Source organism: Pangasianodon hypophthalmus, chromosome 12 (genome assembly GCF_027358585.1).
Source record: "Pangasianodon hypophthalmus isolate fPanHyp1 chromosome 12, fPanHyp1.pri, whole genome shotgun sequence".
Classification (NCBI taxonomy): domain Eukaryota; kingdom Metazoa; phylum Chordata; class Actinopteri; order Siluriformes; family Pangasiidae; genus Pangasianodon; species Pangasianodon hypophthalmus.
Genome location: NC_069721.1, coordinates 4483958 through 4506818, shown reverse-complemented (window position 1 = coordinate 4506818; position 22861 = coordinate 4483958). Strand labels below are relative to the sequence as shown.

At 37.3% G+C, this 22861-nt stretch overlaps 1 protein-coding gene across 2 annotated transcripts; it reads right to left on the bottom strand.

Moving 5' to 3' along the window:
* Nucleotides 1-2066: 2066 nt before the first annotated feature.
* Nucleotides 2067-19308, bottom strand: vstm4b (V-set and transmembrane domain containing 4b). 2 transcript variants are annotated; one of them, XM_026915384.3, is made up of 8 exons: nt 18816-19204; nt 17382-17780; nt 10124-10177; nt 9779-9886; nt 5537-5570; nt 5323-5444; nt 5138-5202; nt 2070-4215 (listed from the first exon to the last, which is right to left on the bottom strand). In XM_026915384.3, exons 1-8 carry the CDS (start codon nt 18865-18867, stop codon nt 4090-4092), a joined length of 960 nt encoding a protein of 319 aa, XP_026771185.1. In that variant the 5' UTR covers nt 18868-19204; the 3' UTR covers nt 2070-4089. The 2 variants fall into 2 exon arrangements, with proteins under 2 accessions (XP_053094831.1, XP_026771185.1); XM_053238856.1 differs by lacking the exon at nt 10124-10177 and having other exon boundaries at nt 2067-4215; nt 18816-19308.
* Between the last annotated feature and the right edge of the window lie 3553 nt (nt 19309-22861).

The following is a 22861-nucleotide window of genomic DNA, read 5'->3' as shown; positions in this document are numbered from 1 at the left end:
TAAATTGCAATTGTGGGTAAATTGCAGTGATATAAGTGGAATAAAACACTTCAGGATGTGCTGTTATGGGAACATAATAATCTTTGGGGTTGTAACAATAACTTATTTTCCTATAACAATGCCCCCAAGTGTTTTCTTCTGTATGAATGAAGTAAAAATTGTATCATTTTATGTAAGGTCATAGAAATGTCATTTAATTGTGCAGCATCATGCCGTTTATATATATAAATGCGTGTGTGTGTGTGCATGACAGCTCTGTGTACACTGTAGTTGCTTGTATGTGAAAGGTGATCTGGATCCCTTGGGAGTACATTTCACCCTTTGTCTCGCTCTCAGGTTTGTGTGTCAGTGGATTTGGTCAATCTGGTTTCTTCTTTCTGCAACTGAGGAATCCATTACAACGTCTCCTTATTTTCCCCATGTTCCGTCTCTCATCTCCTCTGGTCAAAACAACTCGGATGGAAAACGTGACGATGGAAACGAGTAAATGGGACATTGTTTGGGCCCGTGGAACAGAATCAAGCAAATCTGACTGTCCACTTATCCTAATAAATATGTACTAAAGTAAGATGAATGAAAAAAAATACATGACCTAATTTAAGCAAAATAAATACCAAAGGCTCTTTCCATTTCACAAATAGATGCTTAGATGCTTAGACATAAGTCTATGATAACTGTAGGACCAATCTTAACATAACTATGCAAAGGACCACATTTTGGTCTTAGTCCACAACTGTGAATGTGGAAAATATACACCATAATATATGGTCATTTGAAATCAACTCACTGTTAAAAGCATGTGTGTTCATAGTCTCATAGTGTTACTGTCTAAAACCAATTTGTGTGTTGGCTTGGTGCAACTTTCCAGTGCCACTTAAATTTACACGACTTGACTTAAGTTCCCAAGATGTTAAATACTATATTTCATGTCAGCCTTTATATGACTCCTATAATTTACATCCATGAGGCCTTCTTGTACTGCTTGACCTTATGCTTACTCTTTTTGACTAAAGATGTAGGCTTGTAGAGAACTAAATTCGTCTTTGAGACATCTAGTGGAAAGTTGGTAGCTAGAGCTTAGGGTCAGTTTATTTAGTCAGTAGAAGGACGTGGATTTTACATGCTTGTCTTTGTAACGCCCTTTCATTAAGTAGTGCACAGGACAGAGCCTTCCTCCACCTGCTTTGCTTACTTCATTAATGTTCGGTGTCATGTAATTACATTAGCCTAACTTGAAAGATTTTATTTTTAAGTAACTGAATCATTACCCATTTGTCTACTTCTGTTCCATCATTCATCTACTACTGTTCGTTTACTCTAGAAGGGGATCTGTTTCTTGAGTTGTTTCTTGAGCTTTCTGTAGGCTGATTTACGACCATCTTGCTCTATTTCCTGAAATATCACGGAGCCATGCTGTCATGCTTTCTCTCATACACTGATGTCAGATCTTGGAAGATAGTGTTGCAGAATGTACCATTCATTATGTAAGGAATAAAACACGACAGGATGTGCTGTTATAGGAAAATGATCCACAACAGGGTGGTCTGAGGCCATTACCACCCTGAAGAGGATTATGTTCCCTATAATAGCAAGTCTTGAAGTTTTAAATTTCTCTTATACTACAGCGATTTGCCAACTATTACAATTTTTTAATTTATTAATCAACAACATTTTAACCATTTCAAGTTACATTTGATGTTGTGGAACATCCATGAGGGAAGTTAGTTCTTGTTATCAGTACCGTTATAGCAGCTATAAACAGCCATTCCCTCACCAGCCTCTCTCTCTCTCTCTCTCTCTCTCATTTTCTGAAAACAATGACTGACTATGTGGTTGAATTACAGGATGGATTTTACCAAGTTTATTTGATTTTACCAAGATGGTTTATTTGTTGCAGTTCTTCACCACATACATTTGTGGTTATACAACTGCGTAATTGTAAATGGAGTCAACTTGTATATTACTGTAAGTACTAAAATGTTTAATATTTAAATATTTATTCAAATATACAAAATATAAAATATGTATTAAATTATTTAATATTTAATGAGGAGTGGTATGTGAAAACAGTTACCAATGGCATTTTGTTTACAAAAGCCAATGTCAGGTTGGGAATTAGTAGAAAAAAATGTCTAGAGATGTTATATTTGTTTGTCATGATCTTATAATAAGAAATGCTAGATAAATGTAATCTGTATATTCAAGATATTGATATAATTTTCTGCATTTGTTGTCATTTGGCAATGAATCAAACATGGCCATTTGTCTTTTTTTTTTACTTTATAAAAAAACAATACATATAAGAAACAATACATACAGGACACATATAAGGTATACATTAATCAATTAACCTGGTTACCATGTCAACATGTTTACTCAAATTGCACAAACCTAATTTTATTCTTTTATAAAACCTTTGCAGTATGCTCATGTAAGCGTGTGACTGGAAAGAGAGAATCAATGCAGCGTGTTCTGTTTGTGTGAGCTCAGGATGGCCTTGTTGTGCTGAATTCACAGCTGGTACTTATTAGTGGTATACACAGTGGTCTCTCATTATGCTCAGTGTGGTTTGGAGGAGTATTTCATTTTCACAGTTAAATAACTTTCCCAGACAAAGATTTGTTATAATGTCAGTACCCTTTTCTAAATGGAAGGGTTAATGGCATCCCATAATTCTGTGCAACATGAAGGTTTCCATGTTGGTTTCTGCTTGTTTGGAAAATGAGGCTTTTCCAGAGTTGAGTCCAAAGGACTAATAAAATATATTTAATAAAAATAATAAAACATGGAAAAAGATGCAGATGAGTTCCAGTTAAGCTGCTCAGGAATAGTGGTTGTCCACTTCCATCTGTCAATCCCAAAGGTTTCAAATGACTATTACTGTCTGTAATGGACAGTTATAATAGATATTTATGCAAAAGTTCCTATCGTGGTTTATTGTGTGATATGTTTTTTTAATTATACCGTGCAATAGGCTGAATCCCATCTGCTCACACTCATCACAATCATGAAGTTGCATTAGAGTACAATGCTACAATACTGTACGCTCTTAGAAAAAAGGGTACTAAACGGTGCCTTTCCTGTTTGCTGGGGTGATACCCTCAGTTGTACACCTTTTGTACCTCTACTGTGTATTTTTACCTAGAAAGGTGCACGTAGTGCACCTCAAAACTTTACTCAAAAAGGCAATTACAGTTCAGTCATGTACCTTAAATCATTTTCAAGGTACATTATATTCACATTTCCAGGTAAAAAAGATAAAGATATCACCTCAGTGGCAAGAAAAGTACCCTTTTTTTTTGAGAGTGTACCGTTTTATATTGTCATAGGTTATGACCATGTTACATGTGTTGTGTCATGTTGTTGCATATACACAGATTTTCAAGATTACCAGCTCCAACTATTTACTACCAAGTAAACTGGCTTCATGGTGTGTGTATATACATATATACAGGTTTTATTAGTAATTACATAATGTAGATGTATGTTGAATGGCAAGTAAGGAGATTTTGATTCTGATCTCTAAAAACTGGTGGATACAGATACGAAGGTTATCATTATCATTTCAGTCAGTATTTTGCTCATACATTAGCGTAGCATGCACTAAAGAGATAAACATAATGTAGCATACAGTGATTAAAGCAAACATGATTTTTCAGTATTTTGCTCATGTCTGGTTCTCCAGCTCCAACTAGCAATCAAGGTCTACCTTGGATCACTAATTTGTGCATAGCCAGAGGAGGGAGTTGATCTTGGCACACAGATGAAAGGAGACCTCTGATAAGAGGAGTAGTTACAGGGGAGTCTATGGCTAAAAATGGCTGTTTATACAGCTAGGAGATGTGTCAGACAAAACACAGTGGAATGTTCTTTACCACTGTCTGTGTCATCAGTCGGCCCGGCGTCTTGTGTAGCAGTCTATATGCAGAGTGTTTGAGTTTCTCAATAATAAAAATAATACAACACAATATGAACAAAGAATTACAATTCAACACTATGTTACAAATCTGGTCTCAGGTAAGTTTACTAGACATTGTCAGTAATATTGAGCATTATAAATAATCAATAATAAAGGAAAATAATTTCATCCTACACCATTTTGTCTTCAAAAAGGATTTGGGCATACACAGTTCCTGTCTTTGAAGTTTTGGCATCTGGCAGAGGTTTAACCAGTTCAAGTTCTGCATAAGTTAAACTCTCCTCTGCAATCTTTGGCTGTAAGATCAGAGAAATCTTGATGTCATCAACAAACCAATAACTAGGAACCATGTATTGCTTATATTCATTATGTACAGAATGAAGCACCACAGGGAGGTTTGTTAAAGTTGATTATTTTCCTATAACAGAATACCCTGTGGTGTTTTCTTCCTCTTATACCACAGCAATCTGCTAACAATTTCATTATATTTTATGAGAATGTCAAGTACTTTTTGTCCACTTATAGCTACATTTAATGTTGTTGAACATTGGTGAGACAACTTAGTTGCTGTTATCATTTATGTTATAGCAGTTATAAACTGGATTCACCTCATCAGCCCCATTTTTCTTTCTCTTGTAGTTAATCTGGCCAAAAAATACAGTTTTTGTCATAACCACAGGCAGTGGCTAGTTGCCATGGTAACCTGGAAAGCTTTGCTGTGGCTGCTCTATGCTTAGCTAGCCAACACCACATGATAAAATCAATGCCATTCCATCAAATCAATGACTAGCTAACACCACATGAGTGAATAAATAACATGAAGCAGCATTACTGTTACCAATCCAAAGTTGATTATTTTCCAATAACAGCACATTTGGAAGTGTTTTATTCCTCACACACCACATTTGCCAACGATTACAACATAACAACATGTTTAATGTGTTTGTAATTAGATTATATGGTGCTTACTCATACAATCATACCATCCCTGTGATGGAGCTGGTATTATAGAAATGATAATGCATTACAGTGAGCACATTAGCCTTGTTATCGAAAGTTAATCAACACCCTCCGATTTGAGAATTCAGTAGTGCTGTGGTATAATAATTATTAATATATTGATAATTAAGGTAAAGATATATTGGCTTCTTCTAAAGAAATTGGCCATCCATTGCTAGTAAAGAGAAGATGAAGGTTAGCCATCCTTGGTGAACTTACCAAAATGATCTTTCTTGGTTGAGGTTTTAAAAGTTTTGGCTTTCTCAGTCTGTCAGCAATGGGTGCTGGGAAATAAAATATTGGTGAAATTGTGAGTAATTAAAAGTGTAAGACAGTCTTCAGTCATAAATTAAAGCCTTTAAGTAATAATTTGAGAGAGAGAGAGAGAGAAGTGGCACTTTTACCTTTAGCTGGGATCTCTGGTGGCTCCTCCACCTGTTCTACTTTTTTCTTCATCTTGTAATTCTTTTGCTTCTTGGGAAGAGCTGGAGATAAGCTAACAACGCTTGTGACTGTTTCTCCAGAACTGAGCAGAGACAAGATTTAGTTTAATGGTCATGGCTGGCGATCTTCCACTAACACAGCATGGCTTTTTTTTAAATTATTAAACAAACTCACCTGTTTTGGGGACTCTTCACCAAATGATAATTTTCTGAGCAAACAGAAGCGAAAAAAAAAAATAATTCAAGTTAATTAAATTAATCACAAATTTCAGTCAGAAGTTGTGAGCTAGCAAAATAGCAGAATAAAAACAGTATGAATGTTTGTCTTTTTTTTTTTTTTTTGCTATATCACGGCATCTGCATTCTTAAACACCAAATGACACAGCATCATTAGGTGTTGCTCAAAACAAAAGCAGCTTGTAAATTTGTGTCCCCTGCTCCTTGTGAAGTGAACTGCAATAAAACGTTGACAAGGCTTTACTTCTGCTCCCTGACAACCCCATCCCTCCCTCGTGAAATTACGGATTGCAGGGATGGCGACACTTACGAATATAAACAATGATTTACATACATGTGGAACTGGAAACTGATAAAGACATAGTCCACCAACTTATCTGTTTATATAGAAATAAAATGTCTTTTGTATTTATTTAAACATGCTATGATACCTGAAAGCTAGACTGTACTTTGCCTTTTGCAAACATTCAATTTTGCCACAAAATTAGATCTAGCTATTATAGGCTACATTCTCCAAACAAGTTTTGGGTTGTAAAATTTGTTCTTACGTCTGCAAAGCAATTGAAACAACTCTGGGGCTAAGGGAATACTGTTAAAAATTGCTGTAAATTTTACTGTAATTTACTGGCAACTTGGGTTGCCAGGTAAATACTGTAAAATTTACAGTAAAACATATTTACAGTAAAGTACTGTAATATTTTTATGTTGTATAAAATAACACATAACCCAATAAACATGCTCATTTGGTTGATGCAGGATATAACTGAGCTCAAGGTTAAGGGTCTTGCCCAACCATGACAGCTTGGCAGTACTGGGATTTGAATACACAACCTTATGAGCTGTGACACAAAGCCTTATCCACTGAATCATCGCAACTAAACAACAACAATACCACAACTAGCTTGCAACTACTTCTACCACTGAATTAACTCCACTAAAAGATTGCATTGAATCAATGCAAGCTAGTTGAGGTAGTTGTGGTGGATCAAAGGATAAGGGTTTATATCACAGATAAGAAGGATGTGTGCTCAAATCCCAGCACCACCATTCTACCTTGACTGGGGTCCTTGAGCAAGACTCTTCAGCTCAGCTGTATCCTATGTCAACCAAATGAGCAAATGTACTGGGAAATGTGATATTTTATACTATGTATGATATTACAGTACTTTACAGTAAATATGTTGTTTATTGTAAATTTATTGGCAACCCTGGTTGCCAGTAAATTACTGTAAAATCTACAGTAAATTTTTTTACAGTGTACATGCACACTGATCAATTTTTTTTGCTACACCACAAACAAATTTGCATTTAGTGTGCATGATAAAGCCTGTTCTACACAATGACATGCTTTGTTAAAAACACCACCAACAATATCTTTATATGATATCATTAACATCTAGGACATAGCTGAGATACAGTAGGGTAAATTGCTAGATAGCAAAAAGGTTTTGTCTATATCACCAAAAGACCCCTCCGGTTTACTGCTAAGCTGTGAAAAGTATATCTATGTAATGAAATGTGTGTAACAGTTATGGTTCCATAAACCATTGAACTGCATTTAATGCCCTGACAAAAGCCAGGCTGCTAAATTATAGTTATTAACTGTATCATTATTGTAGTGTAGCTTTTATCATTATGAATAAAGTTAGCAATCTTGGTTTGAAAGTATAGTCTGTACAGAGTTAATTATTGTAGCATAGACTGTACGTTATCTAAAAGAGCCGATGATTACAGCGTTTAATCAAAGTATCGACAATTACATATGGTGAACGTTTGATAGAGACTTAGATTGGAATATATGAGGCCACATTAACCAACAAATTAGGCCTGATGAGTCACTGGGTTTCTGTAAGTAAGAAGATGTTTATCAATGTAGCTCATATCATTGACAAAATTATCAGTGTTTAACAGTATTTCCATGCAAAAAAAATGCATCTGCAACAGGCAAGAAAATCTTTTAAGACTTTAGAGAAATCGAATTGCCCTGGGTGCCATAAATAAAAGAAAAACCTGAGTACACTGAGTCTTCATGGCCAGATTGTCCTGCTTTCATATACAGGCAATAACAAACGCAACAGGGTTCTTGGCCCTGAAATTTCAAGAAAGCCACATTTCCATGCTATTTGTCACAAATTCCCCTTCTCAGCATGTGGTGTGGTTCTGACAGATGAGTGCTGCAGTTCATGCTGTTTTGTTTCAAGTTCACTTGATGTGATTTTTTTTATGATATGCTTTTGTTTTGGTTAGAGTCTAAGTTTTATTTTTGTTGTTGGTGGTATTACTATTATTGTTGGTATTATGATATACAGTATGCTATTGCTGATATTATTATTATTATTATTATTATTATTAGTAGTCGTAGTAGTAATAGTAGTAGTAGCAGAAGTAGTAGTAGAGGTAATAGTAGTAGTAGTGGTGGTAGTGGTGGTAGTAGCAGTAGTAGTGCTGGTGGTAGTCGTAGTCATAGTAGTAGTAGTAGTAGTAGTAGTGGTGGTGGTAGTAGTAGTTTTAGTTGCAGTAGTGGTGGTGGTAGTAGTAATAGTGGTACTAGTAGTAGTAGTAGTAGTGGTGGTGGCGGTGGTGGTGGTGGTATTAGTAGTAGTGGTGGTGGTGGTGGTGGTAGTAGTAGTAGTTGCAGTAGTGGTGGTGGTGGTAGTAGCAGTAGTGGTGGTGGTGATGGTGGTAGTAGTAGTAGTAGTAGCAGTAGTGGTGGTGGTGGTAGTAGTAGTAGTGGTGGTGGTGTTGATGGTGGTAGTAGTAGTGGTGGTGGTGGTAGTAGTAGTAGTAGTAGTAGTGGTGGTAGTAGTAGTAGTGGTGGTGGTGTTGATGGTGGTAGTAGTAGTGGTGGTGGTGGTGGTAGTAGTAGTGGTGGTGGTAGTGGTGGTGGTGGTAGTAGTAGTAGTATTAGAAGTAGTGGTGGTAGTAGTAGTAGTAGTAGTAATAGTGGTGGTGGTGGTGGTAGTAGTAGTAGTAGTGGTGGTGGTGGTGGTAGTAGTAGTAGTGGTGGTGGTGGTGGTGGTAGTAGTAGTAGTAGTAGTAGTAGTAGTAATAGTGGTGATGGTGGTGGTGGCAGTAGTAGTAGCAGTAGTAGTAGTAGTGGTGGTGGTGATGGTGGTAGTAGTAGTAGTAGTAGTAGTGGTGGTGGTGGTAGTAGTAGTAGTTGCAGTAGTGGTGGTATTAGTATTAGTAGTAGTGGTGGTGGTGGTGGTGGTGTCAGTAGTAGTAGTAGTAGTAGTAGTAGTAGTGGTGGTGGTAGTAGTAGTAGTAGTAGTAGTAATAGTGGTGATGGTGGTGGTGGCAGTAGTAGTAGCAGTAGTAGTAGTAGTGGTGGTGGTGATGGTGGTAGTAGTAGTAGTAGTGGTGGTGGTGGTAGTAGTAGTAGTTGCAGTAGTGGTGGTATTAGTATTAGTAGTAGTGGTGGTGGTGGTGGTGGTGGCAGTAGTAGTAGTAGTAGTAGTAGTAGTGGTGGTGGTGGTGGTGGTAGTAGTAGTAGTTGCAGTAGTGGTGGTATTAGTATTAGTATTAGTAGTAGTGGTGGTGGTGGTGGTAGTAGTAGTAGTAGTAGTGGTGGTGGTGGTGATAGTAGTAGTAGTGGTGGTGGTGGTGGTGATGGTAGTAGTAGTAGTAGTGGTGGTGGTGGTGGTGATGGTAGTAGTAGTAGTAGTGGTGGTGGTGGTGGTGGTGGTGGTAGTAGTAGTAGTATTGGTGGTGGTGGTGGTAGTAGCAGTAGCAGCAGTAGTCATGAACTGTCAAACGGATTTAGTTTTTTTGTTCACAACCATTACACCCCAATTTACCACAGCACTAATGTATTTTTGGCTAACCAGGAGAAGAAAAATACAACTTTTCTGTCTATTTTGATGCTCTCTGAACCTTTCAAGGCTCTCCTACTGTATTGATGCTAGTTTCACTTCTTGTTGCATTTCCCAGGAATTTTGATAAAGAAGGAATTGTGACCACTGTGGCATAGTTTTCTGTCAGGTATAGAAAGAGCTCTGTTGATGCAAATTTTTCTATGGTGCTTTTAAAATCATATGATAATTATAAATCTAAAAAAGGCTACTTAAAACTTTAAATTGCATTAAACTTAAAACTTCAAACTGCACAAAAAACTTTCCTTGTCATCTCATATTCATACATATTCACTTTCTGAAGTTATTATAAATAAATTAGCTTGTACCTTTTAAATGCCTCTTCTTCTGCAGATACTGGCAGCCTACGACCACGGTAAACATACACATGCACAGGAGCCCCACACAACAAATCAGCACCGCGCACAGATACACATCTGAAACACAAACAAAACATGACCTTCAACTCGAACATGAACCATGACCACAAGAGTTTCTCATAATCATATCATTTCAACCAGACTATTTACTGTCAGGAGAATGAGTGAAGTTTATTTTCTCAGGTTTCAACAGAAGAGAAGCCTTTCCTTCCACTTCCATGGATGGTACATTATTTGGAGCTCTGCACTATTTTTGTCCAGGACTGGATGGGTAAGAATAAATCTGTGGCTTACCTTCAAACAGGCTCCAAAGCCCGTCCTTGGCATTGGTGGTTGGAAGGAAGTGCACTGCAGAAAGAACAGGGAGAAGTGCACACTCATCACTGCGGCTCCATAGGCCTGGTAATTGCGTGGCACTCAGGGTTAAATAAAGTTAATTACAGGCCGCTGTGTGTGGGATGACAGCATGTAGGCTATCCCTTTCTATGGAGGCGCTTGTTCTTGGCCAAGCAGCTCATCATAGTTGACACCCACTGGGAGCCTCTGAAATACTCATAAACCCTGTCGGCAGCTGATAACAAGGTTAGCCAGGCCTACAGATGGCATGACGTAAGCAGAAGGAATGCTGGCACTTTGATATACTGCTTGTTCATGATCTGCCTTAATTCTCATGTGCTGTTTACTATTTAGCAATGACCGTTCTATTGACTCAATTCTTTAGAATGTATAAAGATACAAGCATAAAGTGTATCTTAAAATGTGCCTTAGATTTTTCTTAATTACTAGCAATTTGAACTATTTATTGTAAAATACACAGAGAAGTCAGTAACACATTATTTAATACTTCAGTAAGCATTACTAAACAGTTAACTAATGATAGTAATGATGGGTAGCTTGTTTAAGTAATAGCAGTGCACTAATAATCATTATTAATAGCAGTGCACTAATAATCATTACCAAATAAATACCAAAATGCAGTCAAAATCTCAATTCTGATTGGTCAGTATGTGTTGAGTAATTTTCTATAAAAGCAGCACTGGCAGTAGTGCTGACTGCACATCACAAGGTTGTTTTAATGCCCTTGTTCTAATATGTTATTATTTCTAAAGTAACAATTTATACAAGGATTTGTATAGCAGATGCTCAACATAATAAGTATAAAGCAGCATTTTTTGTGTTTATAGCACCTATACTGCAAGCGATAACACAAACCAGCTTGTTTCCACAACATTAAATGCAAATGGATAAAAAGTATGATATGTTGTTGCTTAATAAATTTTTAAAAATGTTGGCAAATTGCTGCATTATAAGAGGAATAAAACACTTTTTGATATGCTGTTTGATATAATCAACTTCAGGGTGAGAACAGTAGCTCTGCTTCGCATCAGGCCACATCACACCACCAGTAACAGCATGTGCTTTATTCCTTACATAATCAATAATAATATAAAAATAAGCTGAATAACCACTTTAGTATTTAAGTGTTTTAAGTCTTAGAAAACTAGAATGCACTTCACAAAAGCATGTGTTGCTTAAATTTGAATTGCCATTACTCAATTATGAAAATATTTTATACGCACACACACACAAACACACACACACGGTCAAAAGTTTGAGTTCACTTAGAAATTTCTTTGGTTTTGAAAGCACATTTTTTTCAATTAAAATGACAATGAATTAATCAAAAAATACAATCGAGGCATTGTTAATGTTGTAAATGACTATTATAGCTAGAAACTCATGGTTTTTAATGGAATATCTGCATAGGCAACCATCACTCCTGTGTTCTAATAGCAGTGTGAGAGCAAATCCAGGTTTATCAGGTTTATTTGATAAAAGGTTAATTGATCACAACTGAAAACTGATTAAAGAATCAATAAAAATGTCCTGCTTTAGGCTGGTTGAGTATCTAGAGCTTCAGCATTTGTGGGTTCAATTATAGACTCAAAATGGCCAGAAAAAAACAACTTTCTTCTTAAACTCATCAGTCTATTCTTGTTCTAAGAAAGGAAGGCTATTCCATGTGACAAATTGCCAAGAAACTGAAGATTTCATACAACGATGTGTATTACTCTCTTACATAAGAGTCTCTACTTTGAGAAACAGACATCTCACAGGTCCTCAGTTGGCAGCTTCATTGAATGGTACCCACAAAACACCAGTCTCAACATCAGCAGTCAAGAGGCGACTCCAGGATGCTGGTCTTCTAAGCAGAACTGCAAAGAAAAAGCCATATCTGAAACTGGCCAATAAAAGGAAGAGATTAATATGGGCCAAAGAACACAGACAATGGACAGAGGAAGATTGGAAAAAAAAGTTTTATGAACAGACAAATCTAAGTTTGAGGTGTTTGGAACACAAAGAAGAACATTTGTGAGATGCAGAAAAAATGAAAAGATGCTGGACGAGTGCTTGAAGCCATCTGTCAGGCATGGTGGAGGAAGGATGATGATCTGGGGGTGTTTGGTGGTGCTAAAGTGGGACATTTATACATGATAAAAGGGATCTTGAACAAGGAAGGCTATCACTCCATTAGGCAGAAAGTGAAGTCTTGAAGTCAAGTCTTGAATTTGATGTGGTGGAGGCAGGAAAAATGGGCAAGCGTAAGGATCTGAGCAACTTTGACAAATTGTGATGGCTAGATGACAGGGTCAGAGCATCTTCAAAATGGCAGGTCTTGTGGGGTGTTCCTGGTATGCAGTACAGTGGTTAGTACCTACCAAAAGTGGTCCAAGGAAGGACAACTGGTGAAGCAACAGGATCATAGGCACCCAAAACTCACTGATACGTGTGGGGAGTGAAGACTAGCCTGTCTGGTCTGATCTCACAGATGAGCTACTGTAGCACAAATTGCTGAAAAAGTTAATGCTGGCTGTGATGGAAAGGTGTCAGAACACACAGTGCATCACAGCTTGCTGTGTATGGGGCTGTATAGCCGTAGACCAGTCAGAGTGCCCATGCTGAGTCCTGTCCACCGCAGAAAGCACCTACAATGGGCACGTGAGCATCAGAACTGGAACATGGAGCAATGGAAGAAGGTGGCCTGGTCAGATAAATCACATATTCTTTTACATCATGTGGAAGGCCGGGTGCGTGTGCATCACTTACCTGGGGAAGAGGTGGCACCAGGATGCACTATGGGAAGAAGGCAAGCTGGCGGAGGCAGTGTGATGCTTTGGGCAATGTTCTGCTGGGAAACTTTGCGTCCTGGCATTCATGTGGATGCTATTTTGACACATACTACCTACCAAAACACTGTTGCAGACCAAGTACACCCTTTCATGGCAACAGTACTCCCTAATGGCAGTGGCCTTTTTCAGCAGGAGAATGCGCCCTGTCACTCTGCTAAAATTGTTCAGGAATGGTTTGAGGAACATAAGAAAGAGTTCAAGTTGTTGCCGTGGCTTCCAAATTTCCCAGAACGCAATCCGACTGGTGTATTTGTGGGATGTGCTGGACAAACAAGTCTGATCCATGGAGGCCCCACTTCGCAACTTACAGGACTTAAAGGATCTGCTGCTGATGTCTTGGTGAGAGATACCACAGCACACCTTCAGAGAGTCAGAGCTGTGGTAGCAGCACAAGGGGGACCTACTCAATATTAGACAGGTTTTAATGTTATGGTTGATCAGTGTGTGTGCGTGTGTGTGTGCGTGTGTGTGTGTGTGTATATATATATATATATATATATATATATATATATATATATATATATATATATATATATGTATATACACACACACACACATATATATATACAGTATGTATATAAGCAATGCTTAGTCACATTAACGCATAATAATTGCTTAATTCATATGGAAACTAATATAATAGTTATCATTAATAATAACTAATAATTAGCAATAATAATTATTATTACTCTCTTTGGCTAGTGGTTAATCCTTTTTTTAATGATTTGCTAAGGCTTTTGCTGTATTAATTAATGTTTATAAATGATCCTTTATTAATACTTAAAAAAAACAAATTAGTAATACAAATTAGCTATAGTTTTCTAGTTATCATTATCTTTACTTTATCATTACTACTTTTAATTTTACATTAATGATTAATAGACTAATTGAACCGTTTAGTCATGCTGTGTCTCATAAAATAATTATTTTCCAGCATGGACTCAAAATTGCAAATTTGTAAGAATTTTGAATAAGCCAACTAGTGTGCAAACCTACAGATTGTTAAGGTTAGGGCTGGACTTGCAATTGTAGAGTTTTGTTATGACTTTATTTGCATGAAATCCAACATAAATCACCCACAAGTTATAATCACAGAGTCTTCCTATCAGCTTTATTGACATCATTCCAACTGTATCAAATTAGACTTTATTATGGAATTCAGTGTGCCTTTTTTTTTTTTTTCAGATTAAATCATGTAGGACAAATGCATTATTGAATTCAGTAATGGCTATGTAGAAGAACAGAGAACTGTCTCTAAAAATGGATGTCATAAACCACAGTACATTTTTGTTTATGTATGTCAGCATTCATGGCCTGCTTAATAATACACTTATTTTGGTTCTAATTTATGCGTGACAGAATTGGAAAATGAATAGAGACTCTTTCTCTTCAGTCACACAGCACATATTTGGACAAAGAGACCCAGATACAAAATGGTGTACCACAGCATTCATTCAGTATGAAGTCTGGAAAAAAGATGAGGAGATGCCAAAAGTCACTCTGTGAGACACAGAGTCTCTCAAACTGCATCAGTAATCCAGCTGCAACAACTTTTATTTTTTTAAAAGGGGGAAAAAAGTGACAAAAAATCAACATGGCTGCTCACAACATCAGCAGTAAGTAAAAGTGGCACTACTTGAGTTATGCTGTAAATACTAGCATTTGCTTTTGATCAATCAGCATAACGGACATATTAGCTTGTTAAAGACATTGTGCAGTTAACTGTTTTGAGGGGAAAAATATACATCACTCATCACAGTTAGCTGCTAACAAAAGATGAGTATGGAAGCATCTTTTTTGCCCACTTTGTAGCTGGAATGTATGGTGGTAAAAAAAAAAAATGACATCATTTTGAGCTCCGAATTCACACTTGCAAGGTAATTTGAATGCAGCATATATCTGGATTTGGATATCTGGAGATGATTGTCATAATATCATGATGCAATATTCAACCAAAAACTATATGGTAAAGAACAACTAAAATGGACATTGACTGATTTTAAGAAAACTTCTAAAAATTTTTATTTGAAGAAATCATTGTGCTAATTATCATTATAATTTGATGTTCCTGAGCTGCTGTGAATCAGTGCTGCCCTGACAATCCTGAAATAGTGTACATTCAGGGGTGTCGGGTCAGAATTTGTGTGAAATTTACATACATCCTACATCAGCTCAGAAACATCAAACGTCATCACACACAAGCTTTAGGCATGAAAGAAGTCAAACTATGCACAGAAGCTGGCAGCCAATCAGGAGACAGAGAGACACAGTGAGTCCAATATAAAAAGGCGTAAAAAGGGGTGAAAAGATTCATGTATGATGTTGAAAGGAGGTGGTTGTACTTAGCTAATACTCAGTAAAAGTAGCTTGTAGTAGCAGTTTTCTACCATAGAGGGTGAAGTTTTAATATCTTGCAGCAGCAACCAGCAACTTTAATATGTGCAGGAGTTTACTCTAGTCATCCTATACTGTATATTGCATCCAGCATTGTTTTTTGTGCTGTTGGCTGCTGGTGGATGTATCCACTCATTTATCTACAAACTAAATCGATTCTGCATTTTAGCAACATTTTAGAATTCTGACTGTTTTACTATTTTTGTTTTGTGCTGTTTAAGTAAGTTGTTTACTTAACCAAAAATGTACACTTTAAATTTAGTTCCATTCTTCCACAAACCCCACAAAACTACAGTGTGTCGTTATGCAGCCCACAAATGCTCTTGGTGTTTTTGCTTCTTCTACCAAAAATGTAGATTTCAAAAATAGATATTGTTTAGATCATTCAGCCTTCGATGGATCTGGCTTTACTTCCTCCATGTCTTCCACAGAACACCTCCCTTGTGTTGTTATCCTGCCCATAAACATTATTGGGCTTTCCTCCACTCTCTCTGCTACCGTGTACTTAAATCTTGACCACATCCTCTACACCACAGCAAACTCCTACACCAAAAACACAAATGCTCCTTACAACCTCAGTGGCTTCCTGACAATACTTGCAGGGTCAGATCATTTTCATGTGACTGTTTATTTACAAAGTTCTGACCTGGCTTTGTAAAAGGTCATGTATGGTCCAGCTACGCTGTTATTTCAGTATGCTTAAAGATTATATTAAAGGTTAATTTCAGCTAAATGACACAAACAAAGAGGTTTTCCTAGTTGTTGCAGGTTTCAGAACTATCTTAAATAAAGGGAAAAACCTCGGCGGCACATAATCGACAGGGTGATGTGATGCAGCCTGATGTGAATTCATTCTGACCAATCAGAATAAATCATTTAACAGTGTTATGGTTTATGGATTAATAACTAATACTTGCATATTTTTTTAATAGTCACTATACCTTGTGTAGGTTGATTTAAAGTTCAAAAGTATTGTGTGTGTTAACATAAAGCATTTTTAACTCCAGATTAACTCCAAATTTATTGAATATAGCATCTGAAAATCTAGAAAGCTTTACCTTGGGTGACAGCACACTAGATGCTAGTTGGCTGGATGGCTAATCTATTACATTTCTTGCTCACCTTCTTGTACACACATACACAACTTCATCAATCAGGCTTATTTTGTCTGGTTCCACTGTTGTTTTGTCCTCCAAGTTTTGTAATTGAATTAAGGGAAACTCTAACTCAACTTAGAAGACTAAATCAAACCAGACAGCCAAAACACAGATATATGATTTGACTTTTATATCACATTTCCACAATAAATGAATAAATGAATAGGAAAAAGTTATTTTCTAATTAGGACAACTGTACAATGGTGGTCCTGCTATAGATGGTAAATAAATAATCCAATCTGTCAGTCTGTCTAAATACAGTGACAGAAGAAGGTAAAGAAACCTTTCGCCAAGTGCACGTAGAAATCACATAAATCACTAGAGTATGAAGAACACAGGGAATTTTGCAGCTCATATCTACAAAGAATGCTGCCTGCAAGCCAAAATATATGGCATGTTTGATTCACTTCCTGCAATTGGGCCAATTCACAGTCAAATCGCTTTCTCACTGAAATTTATAGTTTGCTTGGAAGCGGATTGAGATGACCTTGTTTAGACGCTCTCTGACTAGTCATGTTGTCCTCACCTGAGTGTGATTGCTGTGTTGTCACCTCCCTAAAGAACTGCTCCAAGGGAGAAAACACACTAAGGTTCATTTCAAATGGACTAAACACTGTATATGAGAAAGCAACTTAAAGTTCTGCGCTAATGGCCCAAAGCTTGCAAGTGCAAACTGCAAGGCTTGTCACACTTAGGTTCTTAGGCAAGACCCAGATCTCCTCAGCTGTATGCTTAAATTGGATTCTCACTTGTAAGTGAGTTTGGACAAAAGTGCTTGCAAAATGCTTAAATGTTACTCCAAAGTCTTACCTTTAAGTTCTGTAGCTGCTGTGGAGTTGGCAGACGATTTCCACCTGTCCTGATGCTTCTTAAACTCCTGCACTTTGCAGCTGTACAAGCCTCTGTCATCTCTGGTAATGTTGATGATCAAGAGGTTGTAGATCTTACCCTGCTTCACAACTATTAACTTAATCTTGGGTTTGGGGAAGCTCTTGGTGTAGTTTCCATAGAATTTGGCCCGCCTCATGTTCACTTTGGCAAGGAGCTGCTCGTCTCCTCCAGAAGCAGGATGGAAAATCCAGCGTAGCACTAGAGCCGTGTCTGATTTGTGCCGCTGGGTCACCTGACATGATAGAGTGACGTTCTCACCCTCAACTGCCACCAGGAATGGAGACGGAGTGACTGTGGCATTAATGGCTGTGCAAACACCTAGAGATACAGAAAAGTTTAGCTAGGTTAGTTAATAGCTTAGTTAAGGTGGAGGTTTCTGTCTATCTAATAAAAATAGCATAGAAACTTTGAGTGCAAATGCCAGAAAACTGGAGAAGAAAAAATCCTCAATAATGCAAAGCACATTTTTAGGCCCAGTTGAGGTAAAAATTTACCTAAAGTTTTTTACCTGGTTACCTAGTTAGGCCTTGGTCCTGTTATTTCTTTGCAATCCAGCATCGTTCAACATTTATTTAATGCTCTAAAGTAATGTATCCTAGAAGACGAAACGTGGCTACTTGATGAACCCAAATTGGTGGACCATATGGAAATTGTTTTTTGGACCTCAGACAGATAATCACTGTGAATAAATAGTAACTGTTTCACGGTGTCATTGTTGTCTAATATATTGTGGATCAGCTCAGACATCTGGCTTTCTTATTTCACGAGACAGTAAGACAGTTTCTATTCCACAGACAGTAGGCACTTTTTTTAGAGTCAAAGAAACAAACACAGGACCCTACAGAGGCCCTAATGCTCAGATGCTGTATATAGTAACAGATATTATGGTTACATACTTATACATACACCTACACCAGCATGACTTTGGCTCAAGCATGTGAGTTACATTGTGGTAAATACAGTATTCTGGTTAGGGAGGAGTCACAAGCCACAACAAAGTCAACAGCAAGAGAGTGGCTTTCAGCTCTAGGAAAGTCTTTCTGTGGCACTGCTTGTGTTTTTGAAGGGTTTATATGTTTTAATAAGTGAATAAGTTTTGCATTCCTAAATTGGAACTGTTTTGACACTTTGATATTAAGTCTCATCAATTTCAGTGAAGTTCAAATTTAAGTTTCTTTATTTTGACAGCTTCTGGCAGATCCATACAACAAAACTAACGAACTCAAAAGGTTTAGTTAATTTATTATGGGCTCATTTAACAATTCATGCTGATTTAATGATATTAAACACACCTAACATCATTACATAGTCTAGCACAAGTGTTTATTTCATATCATAAGAGAATTTGCTTACCTCTGAAGAAAACACTAGTCAGGAAAACTGTTAACCCTGCACAGATCTTCATTCTCCAGTCTGACTGGCTCCATAAAAAAGTTCACTGTTGCCACAGAAAGGCGCCCGTCCAGTCTCCTTTCTTTTCTTCCCTTTTCCACTCTGAAACCTGAGTCAGGGCATGTTCTGTTTCTTCTTAGTGTACTCCCTCGCTCCTCCTCCTATTGCTCAAATGCAGGCGCACACTCTCTCTCTCTCTCTCTCTCTCTCACACACACACACTGTCTCTCTCTGTCACACACACAGACTGCACTCAGTAACCCTCAATGACTTTCACTGGCATTGCAGTTTAGTTAAATGCTACCTTATTTTTGGTTTAGGAGACCAGTCCAGAAACAGAGTTGAAGCTCAGTTCAGCCACCATCACTGTCCTTGACCAGGTTGCCTTCACTGAATATATCACAGTGACCTCCAGATCTTGCAGCCTTGTTAACATACTATATAATATCAGGAAGATCAGACTGTATCTGTCGGAATCAGCTCTTTGTCCAGGCAACTGTCTTCCCATGTGGTAATTCCACAATTGCAGTGCCATTTAGCCGTTGTAACTCTTAAAAATTAAGCTTTATTTCTGTTTTTCAACATTGAATCAATTAAATCATGCGGTGAACCATTAAAAATATTAGACAACAATCCCATTTTTACAAGGTTTATTTGCTGACTGTGGTTGCATTTTATTTTAAATCAGTAACAGCCCTAGGAGGTATTTTTAAAGCATAGAATTAGCATAGAAAAAATTTGGTTAACTAGCATTTATGCTAATGGAATGAGGAAATTCAGGACATTCTAATGATTTACTAAAATTTTTTAAATTAAAAGATTCCTTTCAATTTATAATTTGCGTAACATGGTTGTACATTGAAAGTGACATTATCAGTCTATATCACAACATCACTGAAAAATTCAGATGAAGCCTGTTGGGTTGAGTGAATGCCGTGGGAACTAAAATGTATATTTTTCACATATTATGGATGACCCATGGAAAAAGCTTTATTTATTAAGGTAAAGTGAAGTTATAGTGGGCTGGGGTGGGGGAAATGCTGTTATCTAACTGCTGAAAATGCTTTATTAATGTTTTAAGTTATTTAACTGAAATATTTACTTAGGTTGTTGTGAAGTACATTTTACCTGTGTTTAAAATGTTTTTCACCTTTACTTTACATACATATTTGTAAATGTACTATCTGTGGGACACAAATGGCACCCAAATCATGAAATCACTCAGACCTGTGGCTGGCCTACCACTCTTAAACCACTGCAGATGATCCAAAACATGGCCACATGTTTCAACTTCAAAACTACTAAAATCTAGTAAGGTTCTGGCTCCCTATAGCTGCTCACATCAATGAACTACCCTTTGAACCATTTACATGGTGTATTCAGGGCCTCTGGGGACTCTTCTGAGCTCTGTTAGATGGTGGAACTACAGTCCCCTCTGAAAATATTTGAACAGCAAGGCCAATTCTTTCATTTTTGCTATACACTGAAGACATTTGTGTGTGAGATCAAAAGATGACTATGAGACAATAGATCAGAATTTCAGCCTTCATTTCCTGATATTTACGTCTAGTTGTGTTAAAGAACAAGTGATAAAATATATGTGACTGACAGCTGTTTCTTGTTGCCCATGTGTGCCCTGTTAGACTGAATATTTAAACGATTAATAGCTCTAAATGTCTACTCTTGGTTTGAGCCCTGGGTTTCACCTGTAAAGACTGCATTTGTTGTTAAAAAAGATAAACCAACATGAAGACCAGGGAGCTGTCTATGGGAGAAAAGCAAGCCATTTTGAAGCTGAGAAAAGAGGGAAAAATCAATCAGAGCCCTTGCACAAGCATTGGGCATAGCCAGTACAACAATTTGAAATGTCCTGAAAAAGAAAGAAACTGCTGTTGTCATAACAACCAGACATCAAACAGGTTGGTCAAGGGAAAAAAAACAGCAATTGATTACAGAAACATTGTGAGAGCTGTGAAGAAAGGGTGAAGGTATCACAATCCACTGTTTGAATAAGACTTCAAGAGAAGAAATATAGAGGCCATACCAAAAGATGCAAACCACTCATCAGCAGTAAGAATCAGAAAGGCAGATTGGAATTCACAAAGAAATAGAGACAAGCCACAAAGGTTTTGACCTCTACCAAAGTGATGGGAAGGACAAAGTGTGGAGAAAGAAAGAATCTGTTCATGATCCAAAACAAATGAGTTAACTGGTCAAGACTGGTGGAGGTACTGTTATGGCTTGGGCTTGCATGGCTGCTTCTGGAACGGGCTCACTAATCTTTATGTATGTAACTCATGATGGTATCAGCAGAATGAATACAGAAGTCTACAGAAACATTCGGTCTGCCAATTTAAAGAGAAATGCATCCAATCTAATTGGGAGGAACTTCATCATATAGCAAGACAATGACCCAAAACACACTGCCATCACAACAAAGGACGTCATCAGGGTAGGAAGTGGAAGGCTTTAGACTGGCCAAGTCAATCACCAGACCTTAACACAACTGAGCAGTATTTCACCTCCTGAAGAGGAGACTGAAGGGAGAAACACCCCAGAACAAATAACTGAAGGAAGCTGTGCTACAAGCCTCGAAAAGCATCACAAAAGAAGAGTGCAACAGTTTGGTGATGTCAGTGGGTCGTTGGCTTGATTCAGTTATTGCAAGAGATATACAAACAAATATTATGTGTTATTTACTTTAATTTACTTTAAGACTATCTGGTCCTATACATTTTATCACCTAAAAATTGGGTCCTCTGCCACTAAAGGTGCAATGTTCTAAGTTGTTTAACACATCTAGATGTAAATATCAGGAAATGAAAACTGAACTTCTGATCTATCATCTGATATTCATCTTTTGATCTCAAACCCAGATATCTACAGCGTATAGCAAAAACAAGAAAGAACTGACTGAGTACTTTCAGAGGGGAAAGTATCTTTCTAACTCTCAACCACAAAGACACCCCTGAGTTTATTGCAGCTTGAAGCACAGGCAGCTCTCTCACCCTGTCTGTTTTAATGGGTGTATATGTCTTGCTGACATAAATTTTATTTCAATTTCATTTGAATTTTATTTTTGTAGCACTTTTAACAATAGACATTGTCACAAAGCAGTTTTTCAAAAATCTGCAGGAAAAATCTCCCTGCATACATCTACACTATGTCTACATTGTGTAGGTGAGATTAACCCACAGCTAATCAGTATCAGTACTATGTTGTGTTAGTAGTTATCATGACTATATCGACGGTGACTACTTCATGTACAATGTTTATAACACTCATGTGGAATAGCACATGAGTAATCCAGCTGTTGTGTTGCTAACCTAAGTCACCAGACCTATTTACAAGTCTTGAAAAAGCACTTGAAAATGAGGTGACGTGTGTAAGCTGATATGCTGAGGATCTGCATTTTAGAGTGTAGGCTGCCCTCTTCTGGATGATGTATGATTTACAGTAAATCCATAAGCTTGTGTACTGTCTTTTTGAGAATGCCATCTCTTCATCTTCCAAAAGTGCAACAACCTATAATCTCTCCACCATAGTATTTTATAAATGATTCATGATTAATGATTAGTGGACTTATGATCCTCCCCCCCCTTTTTTTTTGAAAGACTAATGCTTATGGGACTGAATTTTCTTTCACGACTTGCTTACTATACTCATAACATTATTCCAAGGGTTTGACCTCATTTTGAGGACTATTATGGGCATTAAATGTCCCCGCAGTTAAACCACTTTTTGTGTCTTATATGTGAAATAACTAAAATAGCCTAATGTCCCTGTATGGAAATGGTTTGCATGTATTTAAAAAGAAAAGATCTAACAGAGTTTGCTTTGCACTTCATTAAAGTTGCATTTGATGCAGTAACCATCTCTCTCTCTTTCTCTCTCTCTCTCTCTCTCTTTGTGTGTGTGTGTGTGTGAAAATATTGTAAACCCTAAACCTGATATTTTAAGCTTAACCTTTAGGTGATGTCAATGGACACAAAGAAAGAATCATAGAG

Coding starts and splice junctions, on each gene's coding strand:
- vstm4b (XM_026915384.3), bottom strand. CDS start 18,867: ATGAAGATCTGTGCAGGGTTAACAGTTTTCCTGACTAGTGTTTTCTTC. Junction 10,178..17,381: donor AGCAGCTACAGAACTTAAAG/GTAAGACTTTGG, acceptor TTCTTTCTGCAG/TGCACTTCCTTCCAACCACC. Junction 5,445..5,536: donor GTGAAGAGTCCCCAAAACAG/GTGAGTTTGTTT, acceptor GTCTCTGCTCAG/TTCTGGAGAAACAGTCACAA.